Source organism: Helicoverpa zea, chromosome 5 (assembly GCF_022581195.2).
Source record: "Helicoverpa zea isolate HzStark_Cry1AcR chromosome 5, ilHelZeax1.1, whole genome shotgun sequence".
NCBI lineage: Eukaryota > Metazoa > Arthropoda > Insecta > Lepidoptera > Noctuidae > Helicoverpa > Helicoverpa zea.
Window position 1 is genome coordinate 10,683,392 of NC_061456.1, and position 21,892 is coordinate 10,705,283.

Here is a 21,892-nt window from a genome sequence, read left to right on the forward strand (position 1 = left end):
TACGAGTATGCAAATTATATCAGACTGCAGTGCAATTAGGATAATAAAAGGGCTTAGAAAATTTAACACATTTAAAAACATGTATGAAATTCTGACGGGAAAACAATTTTATTTTTGTATTCACTTTCAGTTGTTTAGTTCATGATTTCAGTTTACAACCTCTGCTAGATCCAAGTTCTTTTTAAAAATTACGCTCAGGAAGTCATAAAGTATAATTTAATTAACAGACTAACCTTATAATAAGCACTTCCACGTCTCCATTTTTTCCTTTTTTTTAACAAACACAACATAAAACAAACAAATCCGAGAGCACACTCCAAAAACCGATGCTCCAATTTAAATTTCGAATCACACACACATACATGGATTTTGCCACACCACTCCTGCGTTCACCACCGACAAAGCTAGAAGGGGTGCCCCTATATATAGTCACAGTTACTTACACGCACCGCAATCTACCTACGTAAATACGTCGCGAGTGCTGTGGCCTTTTTTGTAATTTAATTTTTTAATAAATATTTTTTTGTGTGTGCAACATGTTACGTCAGTGTGTCACGTTGGCAGTATTGGGGTGTGTTTTGGCGGTTCCCGCGCCCCAGCATCAGTACCAACCTCAGCATCAAGTGAGTTTTCATATTTTTCGGCAGTATTTGGACCCTTTTTTTGTTTTGTGAATTATAAGAAGTTTATATTGATTGCAGAAATCATTCAAATAATAAAAATTTACCTTCAATTTTATCAAATATAAAGTTTTCAGGATTAGAGTAAAGTTGTTAATTCATACTTAACTGGCATAATTTTTTATTACAGTTGAAATTCAAATTCAAAAAGGTTTCGATTTCATTCACTAAGTACCTATGTTTTTTTAATAGCTTTGAGCTTTTTTAACAACGTACGTTCTTACAATTTAATTTAGTTAAATAATTAATTAGGGACAACACATTTTCCAATACCAATACCTAAATCAAATAATCAGTACAAGCTTTCCCAGACATTAAATTATACATTCAATTAACCAAAATATCTCAAGTAACATACAATAGACCAATTACCTGTAATAATTCCTAAGGATTAACCTTTAACACGGCACGCTGAGAACTAAAACCTTCATTGTTAATGTTGCGTTAGTCACTTAGGCACAAATGCCGTTACGTTCAAATAACAAGGACCTGTTATTATTTCAGCTACATACATGCTTTAAATATATTTTATTAGGTTAATTTCACTTTTTTGTTTTCTAACTAATATGCGTAATTTCAAAAAAATATATAGTTTTTTTTAACTATGCAAGCGTCATTCAAAGTGTTGATAATTTAATGATGGATGAAAATCTATTAAATCAGTCAAAGATGTATTACAGTCGATTACAACAAACAATGAGATTTCATGACGGCAAAAATTAAATGCAGGTCAATCCAGTTATTATGAATAGAGGAAATATAGTTTTTTACATAAATAAAAACAACTCTGTATTAATTTTCAATCTCAACTCTTTCTGTGCGATTTTCTCATAATCTGATGTGAACAATTTCCCGCTTGGTTTTATTTATTTAGCAAAGGAACAGCATCAGCTTCTGTGTACAAATTAACAAACGTAAGGAGATTTTAAGGAGTAAAGGGCTTACACAGTTGCCAATTAGGTACAGGTGAACCAACATTCACGAACATATGTGGTAACTTAAACTAGATAAATCTACTTAAATTGAGTGAAATAAACTATATAGTATAACACAATTAAACTTAAAAAATATAAGAACAGTTTCATTAGTAACATTGATCAGTAGCTTTCATCATAAATTTGCAATGGTTCATGCATTTTACTATCATTTTCACCATCTCTTTTTCCTGTACTGCAAAATACAATCTAAAATCCAGCTATATGTATTTAAAGATAATTTCAGCCTATCACGATTCCGTTACATATAATCTAACTCCATCACGACACGACACCAACGTTTAGCAACAATTAAAAACTAGAAATCAATCACCACTGCAGAAAGTAGCACATCCGACTATTCGCACACATGTGACTGAGTTGCTCCACCAAACAACATAATGGGTGCAAGTAGACCGGAAAGCAGAGGTTTTTACACAACTAATGTTCAGTAGAACAGTCCACACGTGTTTTCGGCAACCCATAGCCAATCGGCCGAGACGCAACGGGGCTATTACTTTACGTTTCATAACCGCGTTCGATTCGAAACGAGATATAATTGGATTAATATTACATAACCTGCTTCTGATCGCACTGATTAGCGCGCCTGGCCAATTTGTTGGCTTTGTTTTCTCTAATTGTTCGTAATGCAACTCCGTGAAATTGGACCCTTGTTGGCCGTAATTGGTTGATAGGTGTTATGTCTTCTTTCGTTACTTATGTTACGTAGGTGTTGATGGTTATGCAGACAAATTACTTTGAGTAACTGGGTAACTGACATTGGATTTTGAGCTCAGTTAAAACAATAAACGGGATTTTGGGTTTTAAAATACCTACTTGAACACCAATTGATATCATTGACGGTGAACATAGGCCATTGTTATATTGACTATTAGAAGCTTTTACCATACATGTATTGTCCAATAATTGACTAGATGATTTTATTTATCTCATTAAAACACTTTATAGCATTATACGACTCATCTTGCCCATGATCTGACTCGCGTACTTTGATCCACGGCTCTTTATTGCTTACTCATTAATCCATAATTGCCCAATATCCCCTCGACTGTTGAACGGACTCCAGGAGCTCTCTGTCAAAAAACGGTCATCTGTGGCGCGGACTCCAGGAGTCCTCTGCGAACCGTCGCTTTATCTTATCGCTTTATGACGTAATGCTGTACCTTTCTTGCTCTTGCGCCGAAACGCGCAAAATGGCCGCCACAGCCGAGAGGATATAATGTAACGAGTACCAACCTTTCTAGCCTTCCCAAGTTCATTAACATTAACTTTACCTAACTGACAAGCTTTACCAGCAGGCCGGAGGTTACGACCCACACCTACTAAGACAGTACCTCGCTGACCAACAAGCCGCAGCGCCGGCGCCTGCGCAGACACAAGTCCTTCAACGACCACAACACTTACAGCAGGCAGCACCCAGACCTGTAAGACATTTACTGTATCTAGACTTCATGAAAAAAACCTTTTTGTTAATACAGCATCTGCAGATTCCCCATTATCAAGAACTGATGAATAGTTACGATGTAAATCGAATTAGAGTTCCAGCTAATTTAAAATTCTTACCATAGTCACTGTGAGCAATACACATTATTGCACATTGAAGACATCTTCTAATACGTATCACAGAGCTAACTAGACATATGACAAAAAATAATTTCAATGTCCAATGAAGAAGGTACATGACTATTCTTGAAAACGATTGAATCTTATTTTATCCCAAGCCGTAATAGAAGCTCTCTACTAAAATTCAGATTCAAAGAAAGATCCTCAGATTTATCGCCTTCTTCTTCTTATTCTTCTTCTAACAAGATATCTCTATCCCCAGGCTCAACCCCTATATACAGTCCAGAGCGAGGCTCAATACCAGCCCCAACAGCACCAGCAGCAGTACCAGCCACAACCACAGCCCCAGCCCCAGTACAGGCCGCAGCCTCAGTACCAGGCTCAGAGACCCCAGGAACAGCGTGAACCTGAGGAGTATGATGTAAGTGGAACAGCTATTATTTAGTCTTGATATCAGCCGCAGCCTCTGTACAGGCCACAGCCTTAGGACCAGGCTCAGAAGCCTCAGCTTGGGAGGAGCCTCATCTGAGGAGTATGATGTAAGTGGCACAACTATTCTGTGGTATTGGTTATATTAGTCTTGATATTGGCCCTAACCACAACCACAACCTCAGCCTCAGTATGAAGCTCAGAGGCCTCAGGAACAGCGCGAACCTGAGGAGTATGATGTAAGTGGAACAGCTGTTCTGTAGTACTACTTATATTAGCCTTGATATCAGCCGCAGCCACAGCCCCAGCCCCAGTACAGGCCGCAGCCTCAGTACTAAGCCCAGAAGCCTCAGGAACAACGTGAACCTGAGGAGTATGATGTAAGTAGACCAACTGTTCAACAGTATTGGTAATATTAGTCTCCATATCAACCGGCAGCCACAGCCTCAACCCCAATACAGGCCGCAGCTTCAGTCCCAAGCTCAGAGGCCCCAAGAACCGCGCGAACCTGAGGAGTATGATGTAAGTGGAACAGCTATTGTTTAGTATTGGTTATATTAGTAGTGTTATCAGCCGCAGTCATAACTTCAGCCTCTGTACCACGCTCAGAGGTCTGCGTGAACAGTATGATGTAATGTTATAATAACTGCTGTTACTTTTATATTATCTGTAGGATTATTTTAACCAACCTCAAACTCAGTGTCAACCGCAGACGAGTACCTAGCTTTAAGCTAGGAGGCCAATTCCATTACCACCAGCAGTGGTTATGGCAAGTTAGCAGTTTCTAAAATGCTGATAATATTGTTCCAGAAAGAAATAAAAGACTACCAATGTTAGAATTAGGTACCGTTTAAGATCCTAATCTCTGGGAACAATGCTGAAGCATTGATGGCACCAGGTACATAAAATGTCCAAATCACGAGTCCAATAAAATTGTTATTAACTTTTACTATGAATAAAAGTTAACAGCTGAATTAAGCAAAATGTTTCAGTACAAAATATTATCTCGCTTAAAAAGTCGACGAAATATTTCAGCTCGCTAATTCATTTTTAAGAAACGCAACTGCAATCGCACTTCTATAGTTCGGCCATTCAGAGAATGCGTTCCTGACACGTCGCGATTGAACTGACGACGTAACTTTGCAATGGCGTTGCAGTTACGATAAAAATATTTTTGCTGGTTGTTTACCGTTTTAACAATTGAGGAGCATTAAAACAACATTATTATATCAATAATCAATGAATGTTATTACGTCGTCAGTTCAATCGCGACGTGTCAGGAACGCATTCTCTGAATGGCCGAACTATAGGTTACACAAAAACAGACCAAACAAGAAACCCGGAAATATACGAACTTAGCACTTTGTTTTCTAACAGTAAATTCAGGCAATTAAAAGTAGCTAGCAAGCCGTTCTTGCAACATTTGGACAACTATCAAAATACGTAAACCGACTCCGGAATACATCCAACCTAGTTTGTCTTATTTCCTTATAGTTCGATACAATGTCTAATGTATAGAAACACGGATGGATCGAATTAACAAGAGCGGGAATATGGCTGGCTGACTGGCTGCAACTTTCACTTTGGACTTGTGTCTCGTACCTATACGAGTAAAGTATATACCTCTAGATAGTGCTTTGCCCGCTGCGTGAGATCAAGATAGCTTGGAAAATAACTTTCTTTGATTATTGCGTGGCGATTTATGGTTTCTTTTTAGCCTTTTGATGCGTGTTTGAGGAAACGATGTGGGGGAATTAGTAACGCGTTGGAATAACGCAGACTTTCAAATAGTGCTATAAGATATTTCCTGTTCTCGTCTTATGAATGATGCATCATAAATCTATTCATAGTTCATGCGAAACTTTTTGTAATTATTCTGGAAATATTACTTAGATATAGGAATTTAGTTACGAACCTTGCAAAGATGACAAAGTTTTGCGTAACTGTATTAGATCCATCAATATCTTAAGGTTTTATTTATCCTATTGAAATCTTGTCAAAAATAATCCTTCCTACTTAATACTTATCAGACAATCAGTCCTGCTGCATATTATAAGTCATCTTTCTTAATTTTCTCAATAACTGCCCCACGGTGACAAATCCTCAGCATTCTCTTCAGTTACTTATCATAATTTTTCTTTCCAGCCTCATCCTTCCTACCAGTTCGGTTTCGACGTGAACGATGACCAGTACACCAACTACCAGAACCGCAAGGAGCAGAGAGACGGTGACGTTATCAAGGGTTCTTACTCCGTGGTCGACAGCGATGGCTTCGTCAGAACTGTTACTTACACTGCTGACCCTAAGGAAGGATTCAAGGCTGAGGTATGGATAACTGGTCTTCATAATGTAGCAAGATAAAAGGGAATTGTAACAGTTCGTTCGTTTCCGACGAACAAGCTACTAGACAAGGGCCTCCTACAAGGAACACTGCTTTGCTTGATCCTCAACAACCCGCTGAACTACAGTTGATCATGTTCATGATGGAGAAAGATTGGACAGCTTTAGCATTTAGTTTTCCTACATATTTTGTGGCGCTTTTATTTATTTCTGTCTTCATATATTGGGTGTGTTTGAAGGAACTTGAATATAAGCGTAATGGAAGATAGATAATGGTCGGTAGACGGTGGTAAATTAAAGTAGCAAAGTCTTGGATAAGCAGAAATAGATTTGTGGCAGAAACGTTATGCCTAGAACTAATTTTCAATGGCGTAGCAGTAATTTTGAAAGATTGAAATCTAGAACCAGCTCAAAGACTCCAGTGATGATTAATCGCATAGTATATCCATTTTTGCAATTCATTGAACAGTTGTAACAATCTAACAATACAATGGTTTCTTGATTTGCAATAAGTAGAACCTGATCTTTAATGCGATTAAATAATGCTAAGTCAGTGTGCCCCTGGCCTAGTTTAAATGGATTTATATCGGAATATGGGTTAAATACTTATTAGGCACCTAGACAAATGTGAAACAATTTTTTCACTACCAAAAGATCGGATGGACACTATTTTTTTATTTTTATTTTTATTTTATTTATTAGGGATAACAAACAATTACACACTTATTAAAAATCTAACAAAATGGTTAAGTAGTATACATCAGTGTGCAACTCACGACGTTATCCACAGCTGAAACAAATAGTAATGTACATCATGCACGAGTAGTTAAAACTAAAATTACAGACTATGAGAAACAGACAATTTTAAACAAGTGAAGCGAAGTAAAACATAAAAAGAAAAAAATGTATATATGTATATCTAAAGCAATGATTGACACTATCTTTTTATAGTTTTAGTGAGAACATTTCTAAATTGACTATGTGTAAAAGAAAAGTCTAAATCCAGATCCGAGGACAAAGTATTATAATTTTTTACCATGCGACACAGAGGCGCGCGCTGTCCAGCGTTAGTACGGCTGGAAGAAACAGCAAACAGTGGACGAGCGCGCACCCCGCGCCTATTGACGGTACGGGGAACTATATAACATAATTGATTAGTTATATCTGAGCAATCATACTTGTTGTTACACAAATCATATAGTAGTATTGTTTCTAGGAACGTACGTCTTGCCTGTAGGGTAGGAAGTTTATAGAAATCTAATAAATTTTCATAGGACATAATTTTGCGGTAGCACCGATAATGAGTAGCTTTAAGAAATTTGTGTTGTACAGCTTCAAGATTTTCAATATATATTTTGTAATAAGGGTTCCATATCTGTACACCATACTCTAACTGTGATCTTACGAGTGATTTGAACAAGTGAATATAAGTATTACAGCGTTTAAAATCAATCATACACCTCATAACAAATCCGAACATTCGAAATGCGTTACTTATAATTTTATTGATGTGTTGATCAAGATGTAGCTTGCTATCTAGTAGTACTCCAAGATCCCTAACTGAAGTTACCTTTTGTAGTGGCACATTGTCTAGGTTATATGTCGTCTGAAATACATTTTTCTTTTTGGTGAATGTGACTGCCAAACATTTTGAAAAACTGAGTTGGATCTTGTTTCTTAAGCAGTACATAGAGAATCTGTTTAAATCTTCCTGAAACTTATGGCAGTCATCAATACTCTGTATTTTTTTGAAGATTTTCAGATCATCAGCATAAAGAAGAAATTTAGAATTTTTAAAACAATCGTCTATGTCGTTAATAAATAAGATGAACAAGAGGGGACCCAGTATAGATCCCTGGGGCACGCCGGAGGTAACCCTAATGGACGTCGACTCATGACCTTTGATAACTACCTTTTGAGTTCTGTTTGAGACATAGGATGCGAACCAGCGAAGCAAGTCACCTCGTATTCCATTGTAGGCTATCTTTGTCAAAAGAAGTTCATGATCTACCTTATCGAAAGCTTTCCGAAAATCTGTGTAGACAGCATCAACTTGTATTTGTTTGTCCATACTGTTAAACAGGAAATCAGTGAAGGTCAATAAATTTGTTATAGTGGACCTTTTTTTAACAAATCCGTGCTGTTGTTTTATTATTACATTATTTAATATTGGACTAATTTCGTTATGGACAAGCCTTTCAAAAAGCTTCGATAAGGCAGGCAAAATAGAGATAGGACGGTAGTTTTCAATGTCGCTTTTGGAACCTGATTTATGAACAGGTGTTATATGTGCTTTTTTCCATATCTCTGGAAATGTGCCCTCCGATATACATTTATTAAATATGATATGAAGGGGTACACATATACTATCTGAGGTCATTTTGAGGTAATATGCCGATATCCCGTCAGGTCCGGGGCCCTTGGTGGTGTCCAGTGATTGTAGGGCCTTTAAAACTTTATCAAGGCTGAATGATATACTGCTCAATAAAGTACAGTCATCGTTATAGGCATTCGTCGGTAACCAACTATTTGAATCAAAAGTCGATTCCTCATAGACCGAATAAAAGAAATCGGAAAACATATTACAGATTTTTGTAGGATCACTAGCGCAGTTACCTTTATAGGACATATTAGAGGGTATACCAGGATTACCCTTACGGTGTGAGATGTAACTCCAAAGATACTTAACGTTTTTATTTATATTATCCTCAACCGAAAGAATATAATTATTGTAACTTTTTTTACATTCCGCTTGAAATCTATGCCTAAGCAAGGAGAATTGCTCGTAATCTGATATGTTGTTGTATGTTTTCCATTTTACCCAAGCATTATTTTTGTTTTTAAACATGTGAATCAGCGACTTAGAGAACCATACGGGGAATTTCGTTGATCTCTTAATAGTTTTTGGAGCGTAATTCTTGATGGTGCGAAAAATAACATTATAGAGTGCGTTTACTGCATCATCAGCTGACAAACCTTTGAAAACATTTAACCAATCAACGTTACACAACTCCTGATTTATTGAATCATAATCAGCTTTATACAAATTGTATTTCGTTAGTGTCGCCCGCGGAAGCGTTCGTATTAATTTATATTGGAAAGTTAAACAGAAAGGGGGGTGATAGCGATCCACTGGTAAAAGTTCAGACTGTGGAACATGCAAGCAGCAGTCGTGATTACTTATAGCCAAATCCAGAATGCGCTTCTTGTGGTTTCTCAAGGAATTAAACTGAAACGCATTGATTAGCGACATAAAATTTACCAAATGTTCACTAGCACATGAATTACTATCACAAAGCAACCCCTCGGAGTAGTTATTAGAGGGAAACCAGTTTACGTCCGGCAAATTATAGTCGCCAAGTAAGAATATTTCACTAGAGTTATACTTGTCAATATTAGTCAGCAGGCTTTCAAAATGTACGGAATAAACATATTCGGGAGATTTTGGAGGAATATATGTTACACCAATAAGGTATTTATGATTATTGTCACCTGGCAATTGTATAAGCAAATGTTCAATATATGAATCCATGGATATTTCTGTTGACAAGTAAACTGCGTTCAGGGTTTTCATGACGGCTACAAGCACTCCACCGCCCTCCTTTTTATTTGTAGCGGCGCGATTTCTGTCACATCTAAAAACCTCATACCGTTCATCTATGAATTCGCTATCGAATATATGTGGAGTGAGCCACGTTTCGGTTAATATAATAATGTTATAGCTATTGGCTAATATATTCATATATAATATGTTAAGTTTAGTACGTATACCCCTACAATTTGTGACGATAGTTTTACTGTAGGTACACGTATGTACTTCGAAGAGATGGTACAAGTGTGGTGCTCTATACATAGGAAAGGGTGCTCTAAAATATAGATCGAGTTCAATAAAAGGTGTAATAACTATCGAAAAGTAAAACTTACTCCGAATCTGTGAAATCTTCTCTGAATGAATGTCAGAATTACCTCAATACTATTGATGTACCTACTATTGAAAGTATTTTTTTTTTGTTATTTGTGCTAAGTAGCTAATTACATTATTTTATTATTTATCGATTATATGTTTCCCATTTTGACAATGACAAAAAAATTAACACCAAAATTTCCTCCCCAGGTATCAAGACAGCCCACAGACATCGTAGTAAAGATCCCCACTCCCAAACCCCAGCTCCTTCAGCCTCAGGTGCAGCACGCGGCGCACGCGCAGCCGCGGCCACAGCAGCCTCAGCACGCGGCTCCCCAACAGTACTACCGTTATGAACAATAAGATGGAAATAGTATAGTCTGTCTGTGTTGGTTATTGCGGATAGGGGAATTAGATTAGGTAACTGTTAAAAAGGAAGAAAACATGCTGCCGACCCCAAATAAAATTGGGATAAAGACAGGAGGATTATGATGATGAAATTATTACAAACAAAAAGGATTAGGAGGGTGAAGATATAGGGACTCCTGTCTTCTCTGATATTGATGACTTTGAAGAGAAAGTGTCATAAATAGAGAAGCTAAAAAATATGAGTGGGTTTTTAAGAACAAGGTTTAAAATATCTGACAAATTCGGTAGTGTGTGCAGCCAAGTTCACAATTTCCCAATTGGTTTGTAATTATCAAGTCATAATTATTTAATAATACAAACCAATACCGCAATAACAGCGTAGACATTTTATTATTTAGTGTAAAATAGTTGTTTATAGTACTCTGTGCCTCGTAAGTTAAGCTATGGAAGTCTTAACAAAATGCGAGTTATGTCTTTATTTGCAAAAATGTAGACGTAGCTGAAATAAGGTTATGATGCAAAGATATTAGTAAATATTATTCTTATTTATATTCTCAGAGCCTATATTTAATTTAAGGATTGATTGTAGGATGAGATTACAACGATTTTAATACTTTTCTTATCTTCTTTTTTATTCTTTACTTTCCTTTGACGGAATTGCTCGTAGATTTTATTTTATTTCTGTTACTTCATTTTAAATTGTATCTTCTAACACCTATGTTTGTGATTGTGTAAAGTATGCCAGACTATGTATCTTATTCGATGTTATATAATAAAGTTACTATGATTTTTTTAAATACCAAATACTGTTTCATTACATTTTTCCCTTAGGTCGAAAATAAGACGACTACTTTTAATCTGAACTGCATTATATTAAAATCCGCGAATAAAACAAAACAGAATTATTTCCAATAAAAATTTAATAAATCTTTGATACATTCGTTGTTCGTAATTTAACGTAACATGAGCGATTCGTATAAGTCATACCTAATGTTGTAAAATAAAATTATATATTCACAATAATCATAAGTTCTCTCATAAAACCTATTCGTTATTTTATTCAATAAATATTTTGAACCGTCACACAACGGATCATAAAATAAATATAAATATCTATAATAAATTAACAAAAATATAAAATTAATATTCAGTCTGTTTAATAAGTTAACTTTTAATGAAAAATGGCCGACAAATTACTTGTTTGATAATTTTTCGGCGATTTTACAGTTAATAAATGCACCCTTAGTAAAGTCTTCCTTTTAAAGAAAATACTTCTCTTTATACCCAATTCTAAAATAATAGAAAAAATACATAATTTGAAACAGTCTGTAGTTTTCATATTCAATGAAATTGTGCTAACAGTGCCCAACGCCTTATTCACAAATCCCAAAGCATTGAGAAGTGGTTTTTACTAGAAACGATCTTTGAAAACTATTTCATTTATCGGTTGCCTGGCAGCAACTACAATAACAAGAAATCTTTTAAACAAAATAAATAATTTCCCCTCAAAATGGCGGCAAGACGCCATTACAAATTCTCTAACTGTAACTGGACGGATTTGAATTCTCCTACAATTATTTTGATAGCAAATGGTCTAGAATGTCTATGGCGGGTCTATGGCGCCGGGTCTGGCCTGCAGACACAGCCAGACTCTACGAGCACGTAGTCTTGGCCTGTTAGGGTGACAGGACCTAGTGGTAGCACCAAGAATAGATATGGCACGTACGTCTGTGAACACGTGCCTCGTACCAATGAGCATTCGCTGGATCTGAAAGAGAAGAAGTGTTTCATTAGCTATACAAGCGGTACTTATAAGGTTGACCTATACAAGCTGTTGATTTGCATCCGTGCTATAGATTGCGATTTAAATTACGGTAGATGAGAAAAAGCTAATATGCGCTGCTTTTTTTGATGTTGTAGTTCACTGACCTGTTAACAGCTGATTGATAAACTGTTCGTTACAAATTCCGTATTTTTCTTTCGTTTCCTTGTGTTTGAACTTGGCTCTAATTTTTGCAAATGAGTAAATATGCTGAATTTCTGATACTTACTCGCAAACCTCAAAGACGACTTGCTGTAATAAATCAGGGAATTTCTGCACGATGGTGACTGGCTGTCCCGAGGTCAGAGAGACGCCGTACATAGGCGCTGTGGTGTTGTACCTCGTTCTGCACAGTCGGCCACCCCCACAGGAGTTCGTGGGCGCCGAAGATAGGCTGGGCATGTTTAAGGCGCGACCTAGAATCGGAAACTGGTTTTAGAGACTACAGCACTAATATTTAAGAAAAATAGGTACATTATATTTTTCAGTTTCATACACAGTTTCAAACAATTTTATATTACTAAATAGTTACTGCCCACAATTACGTAGGTACTCGTACAATCACGAACTATCGAACGACCCCTTTAGAACTTTCAAAAAAACCCATTTCAGAAGCATTTACTACATCATACTTAAATTCCTAAACTTATTTGTAATAACCGTCAATGTTTCATGGCAGTCTCCTATTACTTCTACACCAGTAGTTTAATTTCTTGCCACATAATCTCGCGGTAAACAATAGCATTACAAATAGCTAATACAAGCGACAACCTCATATTTCTTTAACGACATTATTAACACGAACAAAACGTGTTCCCATCAATACTATTGACAATAACACTTTCGCGCCCTCCATCCGCATAGACAACGACCTCTATCGATCAACCTCCTTTTGAAAAAAAAACGATCTTGATATGACATTAATTTGATATATAAACTCAGTTTAAAAATAATGTTAATAATTACTTAATCAATTTAATCATTATTTTCATTACATCACAAGGGCCACTTAGGTACTGTGTAGTATGTAAGGATAAGTATAGCTAAGGAAATATTTAGAAATATGTACTATGTCGAATTAGATTTAGCTATCTGTATTATATTTTTTATCTATATTTAAATATCTATGCGAAATAAATACATTTTAAGCAGTACTTTATTTGTTTAATAATAAAGTAGGTACTGCTTAAAATTTATTTATATACAATCTTGGTACGACTTTTTTCACAAATGCATATTGTGAAAAAAGTTTTAGCAAGATTGTTTAGCTTGTGCCTACTCAAGTACATAAAGGGCCCAAGAAGAACATTGGTTGGTTTAAGTGAATTAAAGCCTGACAATCCTCCACGCTGCACCCACAGCGGGCAGCGGGAGGGGTCATTTGACCATTTCCACCCAAAAAAAAGTGCAGCACACTTTTTTTTCTTTTATGAAAAAATTATAAATGTCAATTTCTCACCAGTTCTGTTGCTGCCGTGGCCAAAAGAGCCTTCTGAATAACCAGCGTGTGCGTCCAACAATGCTCTCCTCATGACGGCTGGGTCCACCGTCCGAACTCCTCGACCCTGCCGCGATGACTGCCATGGCCCTGATTTAAGAGCTCTGTTTACTAAATGCCTGGAAAGAAAAGACAAATTAGGTTGAGTCTATTTGGCTTTATACGTTTTTATGAATATTTGCTGTCCTAATAAAATAAACTTTTGCACCTAGGTATTAGAAGACCTAGTTGGCAAAATAAAATAATACAGCAATAATCTCAAACTCTGACTGCTGACTTTCTAAAGCTAGGTCTTGTCTCAAAATTATTTTTACGGTTTTTATGTGTTAGGTAGTCGGTTTTTTGGTGATTTTGTTTAGTAATTTGAACCTACCCAAATAATACATCAGCGACATCTGTGAAAACTATATGAAACTTTTAAACCACCAAGTTTACTATGCGTGCCACTAGATGTCGCAAAATTAAATAATGAATCCTTCACGTTCCGTTTCGCTCTGTAATCAGCAGACGTAATAATCATCATTTTGCAATTACTGTAAGTGCGGTACGATGCATTAAGGTAGAAAAAGAACAAAGATGGGGCTTAGTGAGAAAGTTCCCACGAGTGGAGAATGAACGTAGGAACTTACATTTGAATTAACGGAACCATCGCCTACTTCATACTTGTTTCATCTAAAATTGGTTAGCACGTTTTGCACAACATAGGTAACTATTTTATTCATAATGCATGTTTGTTATAAAAAAATATGTTCTAGATTACCCAATAATTGAGTAGGTAAGAATATTTTACCATCCATTACTTTTGGGCTGAGGTTAAACATAGAAGAAAAAATATCTTATAAAATCTGATTTATTAAAAATGTCCGAAGTTTAAATATAAATAAGTAGCGTCTATAAGGAGGGGAAATTGGTACACTAGTGGCCACGCAGTCGTAGAATAATAATAGAATAATAATTTTATTAAGACTCTTCCAGCACACGGCTAATTACTTCCGTTTTATGGAATTGACCACTTAGATAAGCTGAGAAAAGCAAAACCCGTTATGAATGCAATTGTGTTAGTAACGAAGCAGGTTTCTTGGTTGATAAAATTTTATGTTTCCCATCATTCCAAAAAAGTTACAAAAAAAGGTTTAACTGAAAATATTTTTATTGTTCCAAATCATGATCAAGAAAACAAAGATTACTTAGCATTTTAAATGTAGGTAGGTAGTCATCATATGTATAATCATTATATAAGTAAGAGAGTTATCTAATAGGTAACACAAAGTACGAAATTAAAACAGCCTAAATGTTCGTCTCATCATTCTCCATTCCATTCTCATCCTCCATCTCAGCCTCTAACTTAATAAAATTACTAGGCAACATAAGTGACTCTTCCAGGTTAAGCTGTTTTGGACCAATGGGATCCTTATTATCTAAAACTGTCATCAAATCCTCTTCCGTTACCAAATCCTCATATACATTCTTTGCCATAAAGTTAACAAGACCCCCTTTTGGGTTTTCACCAAACACCATTTCACTGGGCGTTCTACACAATACCTCATGAAATGTAGTGTTTAACTCGTATTGTACGAACTTAACGCCTTCTTGCCACTTTGTATTCTGTGACTTGCACAACCAATCATTTAACTTTTTAAGTATATCCTCATTCGATTTCCCAAGAAAATCCGTCTTGCTAAAAATTGATCCTGATGCAACGATCTTAATCTGAGGGCATAAGTTCGAAATTCGTCTGCATATAGGCTTTGCTAGAGTCAGTCCGTTTTTGGATTGCAAAATATTTGGAGCTCCAAATACCAAAAATATTCCTAATAACTCTTCAATGGCTTCTTCCATACTCAAAGTTTTCATAGGCTTCAAATGGATAAATTTAGAAATAAAATTTCTATATACCAACAGATATTTATATTCCTCTGTAGGTTCGTTAGAGACGCCTAATATGTCAACTTGGCCTCGTGAATAAAGTTCTGGGCTTCTAAATGTTGTTCTCCTTAAATCTCGTATAAACTCCTCAGCTTCTAATTCAAGTTTAGATGTCGAGCACTCAGCAATGGGGTCGCTAGAATTGTCATCAGTTGTATCCATAGGTTCACAAATTTTACTCGCATTCAGGCTTTGCTTTGACCTTTTTTTGATCAATTTATTTTTACACGACATACACATTGATAAATACACCAACACACTCTCCGTAGTAATATTTCTGTATTTTCTTTTTATTTCAATCATCATGCGACTTCGTCCACCGTGGTTCAACTTAACGTGGTATTGAGATATAATGTCATACATCTCATCCATAGTCACATACATTTGCTTTCTGTTATCTCCGAGATCTTTAGCGTACAATTTTTCCCCATCAGGCGTCTCAACAATTTCAAACTTTTTCAAACGACGATAATCCGCCGGAGTTTTCTTCAGAGTGGTTTTTGCATGCTTTATCCTTTCGATGAGCCAATTATATTTGTCACGTGATAACAACACTGAATTTTGCGCCTTCTTATTATTAAAAACATCGTACAATCGCTGGTAAAACTCTTCTCTATCGACATCATTATTGCTTTTCGCATTTTTTGTTGATCCAGTATCACTATCAACCATTTCGTACGTATACTGTCCGGGTATTTTGAGAAAAAACTTGGTACAACGCAACAATAACACGCCTCGGCTGTGTAGAATTAATGTACACTGACTGGGGAGGGCACGAAATGGCAAGATGGCGCGCGTCAATGCCCGAAGTTGCCCGAGCGGACGGACCGGACAGAGCCGAACACTGACGTCTTTCTCTAGCTTAGGTACACTGGCGCCTGGAGGAAACGCGTATTGCCCAAACCCAATTAATTTAACCGGTTGCTAAGCTGGCTTAATTATAGTAGCTGTAGTTTTATCGTAGGTATTTCACTATATCGATATTTTACTCGTTAGCTTGTAGATATTATTAAGCGATAAATGACCTACAAAATTCGAAACCATAAAGAAATGAATAATTCTTATCTGTTGTTTCTGCGTAAGTTGTGTTTGTGACTTTTTTATATTTTAATGTCCCTAGTCCCTGATGTTAAAGAGAACCTAAGGTTGCCTACGGTGACACAAAGCATGGTGTCCCCTAGCTTTGTAGATTCGGACAGTAAGCACATTTCTTCCTATTGAAAGGACTAAGTATTTATGTTGGCAACCATTTAGGTACTAACCATGAAAATGAGCTTCGGATAAAGCATGGGTGTATCTACATCACACCTACATCTGAAAGAACTCACTTTTACCACCTATGTGCTTTGAGGTAGATATACCTAAGCCATAGTTTGATTTTGTTATTTATGGGGATAAATAAATCAAAGTATTGATACCTACCTTTGCTCGAAGATTTAGAACTTAAAAAACCGTAATTAAAAAACCGATAAAACATAAAATTACCTAGGGTATGGTGTTCCATCAGGGCCTGCACAATCTGTTCCTTGTAATGCATCGCCCCACGTGTATTTCAATCTTGGACCGCAATCAGCAACCACGCAGCCAGCTACGAGCGCCTGGAATGTACGTGAAAAGAAAAGTTAGTAAATATTCCGAGAATGGATTCAACTCACGCACGCTAAATGGCCTAATTTGGAATATATCACTTTAAATTGCTAACTTGAATTTGTTTTCATTTACATTAAATCATTTTGTTCGGTCTGGCTTATTTTCAGATTGTTTATTGTACCTAATTAGATTTTTAACATAGTATGAAATAAAAAGTCTCTATATAAATAAAATATGATTGGTCGCACGAATTCATCGCGGGCGCGTGAGTCGCCGTCAGGGCGGTATGTATGTCGTGGCCGAATGACACAGATCCCCTGCCACGGACCATCTTCGACAAACAAAACCAGTCCTTTTTCTTGTCTAATTCTATTGGATAGCTATCACAGGAACTGCACTTCGCAAGCTTATCGTGAGTAAAAAACGAAAACGCCCGCAAGCCAAACCCAAAACGTGACTAAGCAAGTTAAAAAAAAACTTGTTTGGTGAAATAATGACACGAACTTAACCGTGGACTTAACATACTGACTCAGTTATTTTCTGTTTGCTTGAAACACTTCTTGCTTACAGGTTAACAGGATTGTAGGTACCTCAGTCCAAATGTTTATGGGAACTGCATTTCGTAGTTGCGTGTGATTATAGTTCGGCCATTCAGAGAATGCGTTCCTGACACGTCGCGATTGAACTGACGACGTAACTTTGCAATGGCGTTGCAGTTACGATAAAAATATTTTTGCTGGTTGTTTACCGTTTTAACAATTGAGGAGCATTAAAACAACATTATTATATCAATAATCAATGAATGTAGTTACGTCGTCAGTTCAATCGCGACGTGTCAGGAACGCATTCTCTGAATGGCCGAACTATACCTATAAAATTATGTCTTTCATGCCTATTTTAAAATATCATTAGCTACGTCAAAGTATTATGCTTAAAATACACTATAGTTCGGCCATTCAGAGAATGCGTTCCTGACACGTCGCGATTGAACTGACGACGTAACTTTGCAATGGCGTTGCAGTTACGATAAAAATATTTTTGCTGGTTGTTTACCGTTTTAACAATTGAGGAGCATTAAAACAACATTATTATATCAATAATCAATGAATGTTATAATTTTGTGCCAAACTGAGTGTCAAATAACTTGGTAAACAATATTTTTCTAAATCTATACTGCGCTATTACAAGGTTATGTCAGCGGTTTATATTTTGTAGTGCTGTGCTAAAAATAACAGGCAAGTATCGTAATCTGTTCTTATACAGTTATAATATAAAATAATACGTTTTGATTTTCTTTTTAAGAATTGGAAAATAATGGACTATAAGACTTAATTATAACGTTTATGAAATATAAAAATAAAACTATGACCAAACCGCATTTTTATACTTAGATTAAAAATGGTAACCCCAAATGGCGTTATGGGCCGCCATTTTGTGACGCTAAAACAGTCGTCCGTTGTCGTTTCGTGCGCATAGACCACGTTTTTCAAGTGTTTTCGATCTGTTTTTATTTGATTACCCGGCTTTTGTTAGACCGAGATATCAGGATTGATTCTGTTATTGATAATAATATAATTATACATGTAGGCGAAGATGATGATGAAGACACCACCTCCTCAAGCAAATCGGAGTCTGATTAATATTCTGTTCGCACATTCAATTCAATGTACTTGTAACAAAGAATAAATAAAACAATTTTATTATATGAATATTACCTTTTTTTGGTTTCCACTTAAATAACTAAAATATAAAACAAATGATTCCGCCAATTTAAAACGAAAATAATCTTAAAATAATGCGGCGGTTCATTTTGAAGGAACGGTAACGAACTCAGTGTTATGTTGTGCCCATCACTAGTCGTGACTAACTGATAGGTGTCAGGAACGCATTCTCTGAACGGCCGAAGTATAGTCCAGGACATGTCCGGAGACTAGAACGACGCTATTGAAAATGTAGCGACAAAAAGGGGAATAATATTTCATTAAATAATTTCTTTCTTTCTTTTTCTACGACTTCATCCCAGCAAAATTGCATTCGCAACTCAAAAATTCCAAAACCAATACTCATATTCGCACTTAATTTCATTTCACTGGAAACGAAAGGGTATCGTAGTGATGTGCGGTGAATCGAAAAGACCCTCAAGAAGAAAGTGTCAGTGTCAGATTTCTAGGTCATGTGTGAATAACATGTCATTGAACTCACTTCGTATAACAGGCTAGTGTCAGCTGTAGGTACATGTATTGTCTAAATGTTTTTTGATTCTCATTAGCAATTATGGTATCTAAGAGGAAGATATAGACCTTATCAAATATCTCTGGATTTGTGAACTACCCTTTTATATAATCGGCAGTCAAGGTTGTAATTTCAGGGTTAATCTGATAGAAAAATCTTATATGAAAGTGGCTGACTGCTATGGAAAATGAAGGTGGACTATGGAAGCAAGATCCTATCCTAAAGTCAAAGTTTCAGAAGAACCAAATTTCATAAAAAAGGTCCTTTTTCAGAGGTCAGTTATCTAAGTTCTCTTTTTCTCTTATCATTATGTAAGTACCTTGATCTATTTGTAATCAGAACAAATAAGCTTAAGTTCTATAAGTATGACAGATAACTTTTTGTGCCGTCGCAATCTATGTTTCCTTATATTATATTTATTATTCCAAGCACAGTATTTCCTTTGACGCAACATTTCGTCTCCTGGGATCGATTACTTGATTATTATGTGTCCACAGAAAGTCTCAGTGGACTAGGAATTGATCAAAAGTGAAATTTGAATAAAGAAAAAGCAGCGAAAGTGTTCATCGGTCTCTAGAGTCCATTGTCATGGACAACACGTTCTTGAACGACATTTTGAAGCTCGATTTCCGAGTAGTAACGATCATGGTCATAGTATTATAGTCCAACCAAAGAAGTATAAGAGAGATCTCGAAAGCTTGGAATACTTAGCGTAAATGCTTTCAATAGTTTCTCTGTTTATTTTGGCACTTTATCAAAATGTTAGTCATGCGTTTTAATATTTACTAGACACACAACTTTCTACTACAATGTCTAATGAGCATTTGCATTATGGATTTACGTGCAAAGAAAAGCTCAGAGACTATAATTGCAACTTTTACCATACACAGTGAGGTTTCGACATCATAGATTTTTTGCCAGAAGAGTACCTATATAAAGGTGGGCATAATGTTTGCATGAGCATCGATATATATGTAAAATATAAATATAGCTATTATAATCCGATCTACAAACAGGGGCCCGATTCTCCTAATTTTACTTAAGCGCCATTCGATTGACGTTCGACTCGATTCGACTGAGATCCAATCCCGACTCGATTACGATTGAAGCGTATGTGGCATTCCGCTATTTTTTCTTTGAAATAAAGGTTTTTATCCTTTTCTGTCATTCAATAATGAATCATTTTGTCTGCAAATGATTTAGGATTGCAAAATGATTGTACAGCAAACTACCGTATAGACCAAAATCATCAAAATAGCAGACCAATCGCACACCAATCAAATGTCAATCGAATACGATTGGTCTTTTATTAGTAGCAGAATGCCCGATATGGTTAAAACTGCTATTACGATCATATTGCGATTCGATTTCTATTAGATTTTGACATTATTAACTTAGGAGAATCGGGGCCCTGCTCGGTAATCTAGTTAGTTGTTAAAGTTATGCTCATGATTAACTGGGGACATAAACATAAGAATCTTTGCACCAGGCCTATGATTAAGTCGTTAACATAAGGAGAAACTGTAAATTAAGTAGTGAAAAGAGGTTTGCGGTTTATGATATAGGTTCAGCATAAAAGTCTTGCGACTTCCTTATGCGGATAGTGACCATGTCGTCAAGATATAGAACATGATGTCGGTCAGCAACCTTCAACTAATGATACGTTAATGCGCCTAGACGGAGAATGGGTGCCGTGGGTAACAGTAAAAGAAAGATAAACTTCACCCACTGTTTTATGCTTTTTTTGCCTATCTCCTGAGCGCTTGTTCGCTCCAAATGCATAGGCAATGAGTCAGTCAACCATGCAGTGTATGACTTAAGACATCTTTATTACTTGGTTGCGAGTAACATGTCTTGTCATATTCACACGGAAAATAATTCTACCACTTCGACATGGAGTAGATAAATAAATTTAAAAAGGACATAGCTAATTAGCTTTATATTCTGGGAAAAAGTTTGCATGATTTTCGAAAGCATGAGTGTTCGCTGACTAGCATTCATGTGTATTTACAAATTTTCCTTATCTCGGTAAAAAATGAGGGCGCAAAACGAAGCAGCGTTTACCATGAGTGAGCGGTAAAATTTGATAAGGAGTAGGTGATCGATAGTATTGAAAACTTTTCAAACAATTATTTTAAACAATTTTCGTTCGTCCCTTCCACATAATGAGTTACTTAAAATGTTTATTAATATTTTTCTAATTAAATAAAAAAGATAAAATTAACAAAAATAATTATGTATTTTTTATTTACTTACCAAATGAAGATAGATGTATAAACTTTTTGAACACATTTTATGAATAAAACTCAGATTAAAATCAATAAATAATAATTACAAAATTGTGCGGCACACTTTTATACGCGAATTATTGTCCGAATGTGAAGATGATACATTCGCGTGAATAGAAGGGCGTGCGGTCGACGCACTGCCCGCGCAGACAACAAGTGGTGTTCATTATAACGGGAGTTACGCCGGGAGTCCTCAGAGCGGGTACAGGCGCCTACTTTACCTTCCATAGCGGTAGCTCTCTCTACGAACACGTAT

At 36.2% G+C, this 21,892-nt stretch overlaps 2 protein-coding genes and 1 long non-coding RNA gene across 4 annotated transcripts; 2 read left to right on the forward strand and 1 right to left on the reverse strand.

The window, feature by feature from the left end:
- Positions 1-444: 444 nt before the first annotated feature.
- On the forward strand, positions 445-11,084 carry LOC124630498 (cuticle protein 7). 2 transcript variants are annotated; one of them, XM_047164436.1, is made up of 5 exons: positions 445-623; positions 2,974-3,099; positions 3,501-3,659; positions 5,813-5,992; positions 10,122-11,084. In XM_047164436.1, exons 1-5 carry the CDS (start codon positions 537-539, stop codon positions 10,272-10,274), a joined length of 705 nt encoding a protein of 234 aa, XP_047020392.1. In that variant the 5' UTR covers positions 445-536; the 3' UTR covers positions 10,275-11,084. The 2 variants fall into 2 exon arrangements, with proteins under 2 accessions (XP_047020392.1, XP_047020391.1); XM_047164435.1 differs by having other exon boundaries at positions 450-623; positions 2,971-3,099.
- A 98-nt stretch (positions 11,085-11,182) lies between these two features.
- On the reverse strand, positions 11,183-21,866 carry LOC124630499. The gene is made up of 5 exons (XM_047164438.1): positions 21,605-21,866; positions 17,012-17,124; positions 13,562-13,719; positions 12,332-12,518; positions 11,183-12,048 (listed from the first exon to the last, which is right to left on the reverse strand). The coding sequence occupies exons 1-5, from the start codon at positions 21,638-21,640 to the stop codon at positions 11,895-11,897; spliced, it is 648 nt and encodes a 215-aa protein (XP_047020394.1). The 5' UTR covers positions 21,641-21,866; the 3' UTR covers positions 11,183-11,894.
- On the forward strand, positions 16,342-17,227 carry LOC124630500. Its single transcript, XR_006984435.1, has 2 exons — positions 16,342-16,486; positions 17,034-17,227. It is a non-coding gene; the product is annotated as an uncharacterized LOC124630500 (long non-coding RNA).
- Positions 21,867-21,892: the final 26 nt, after the last annotated feature.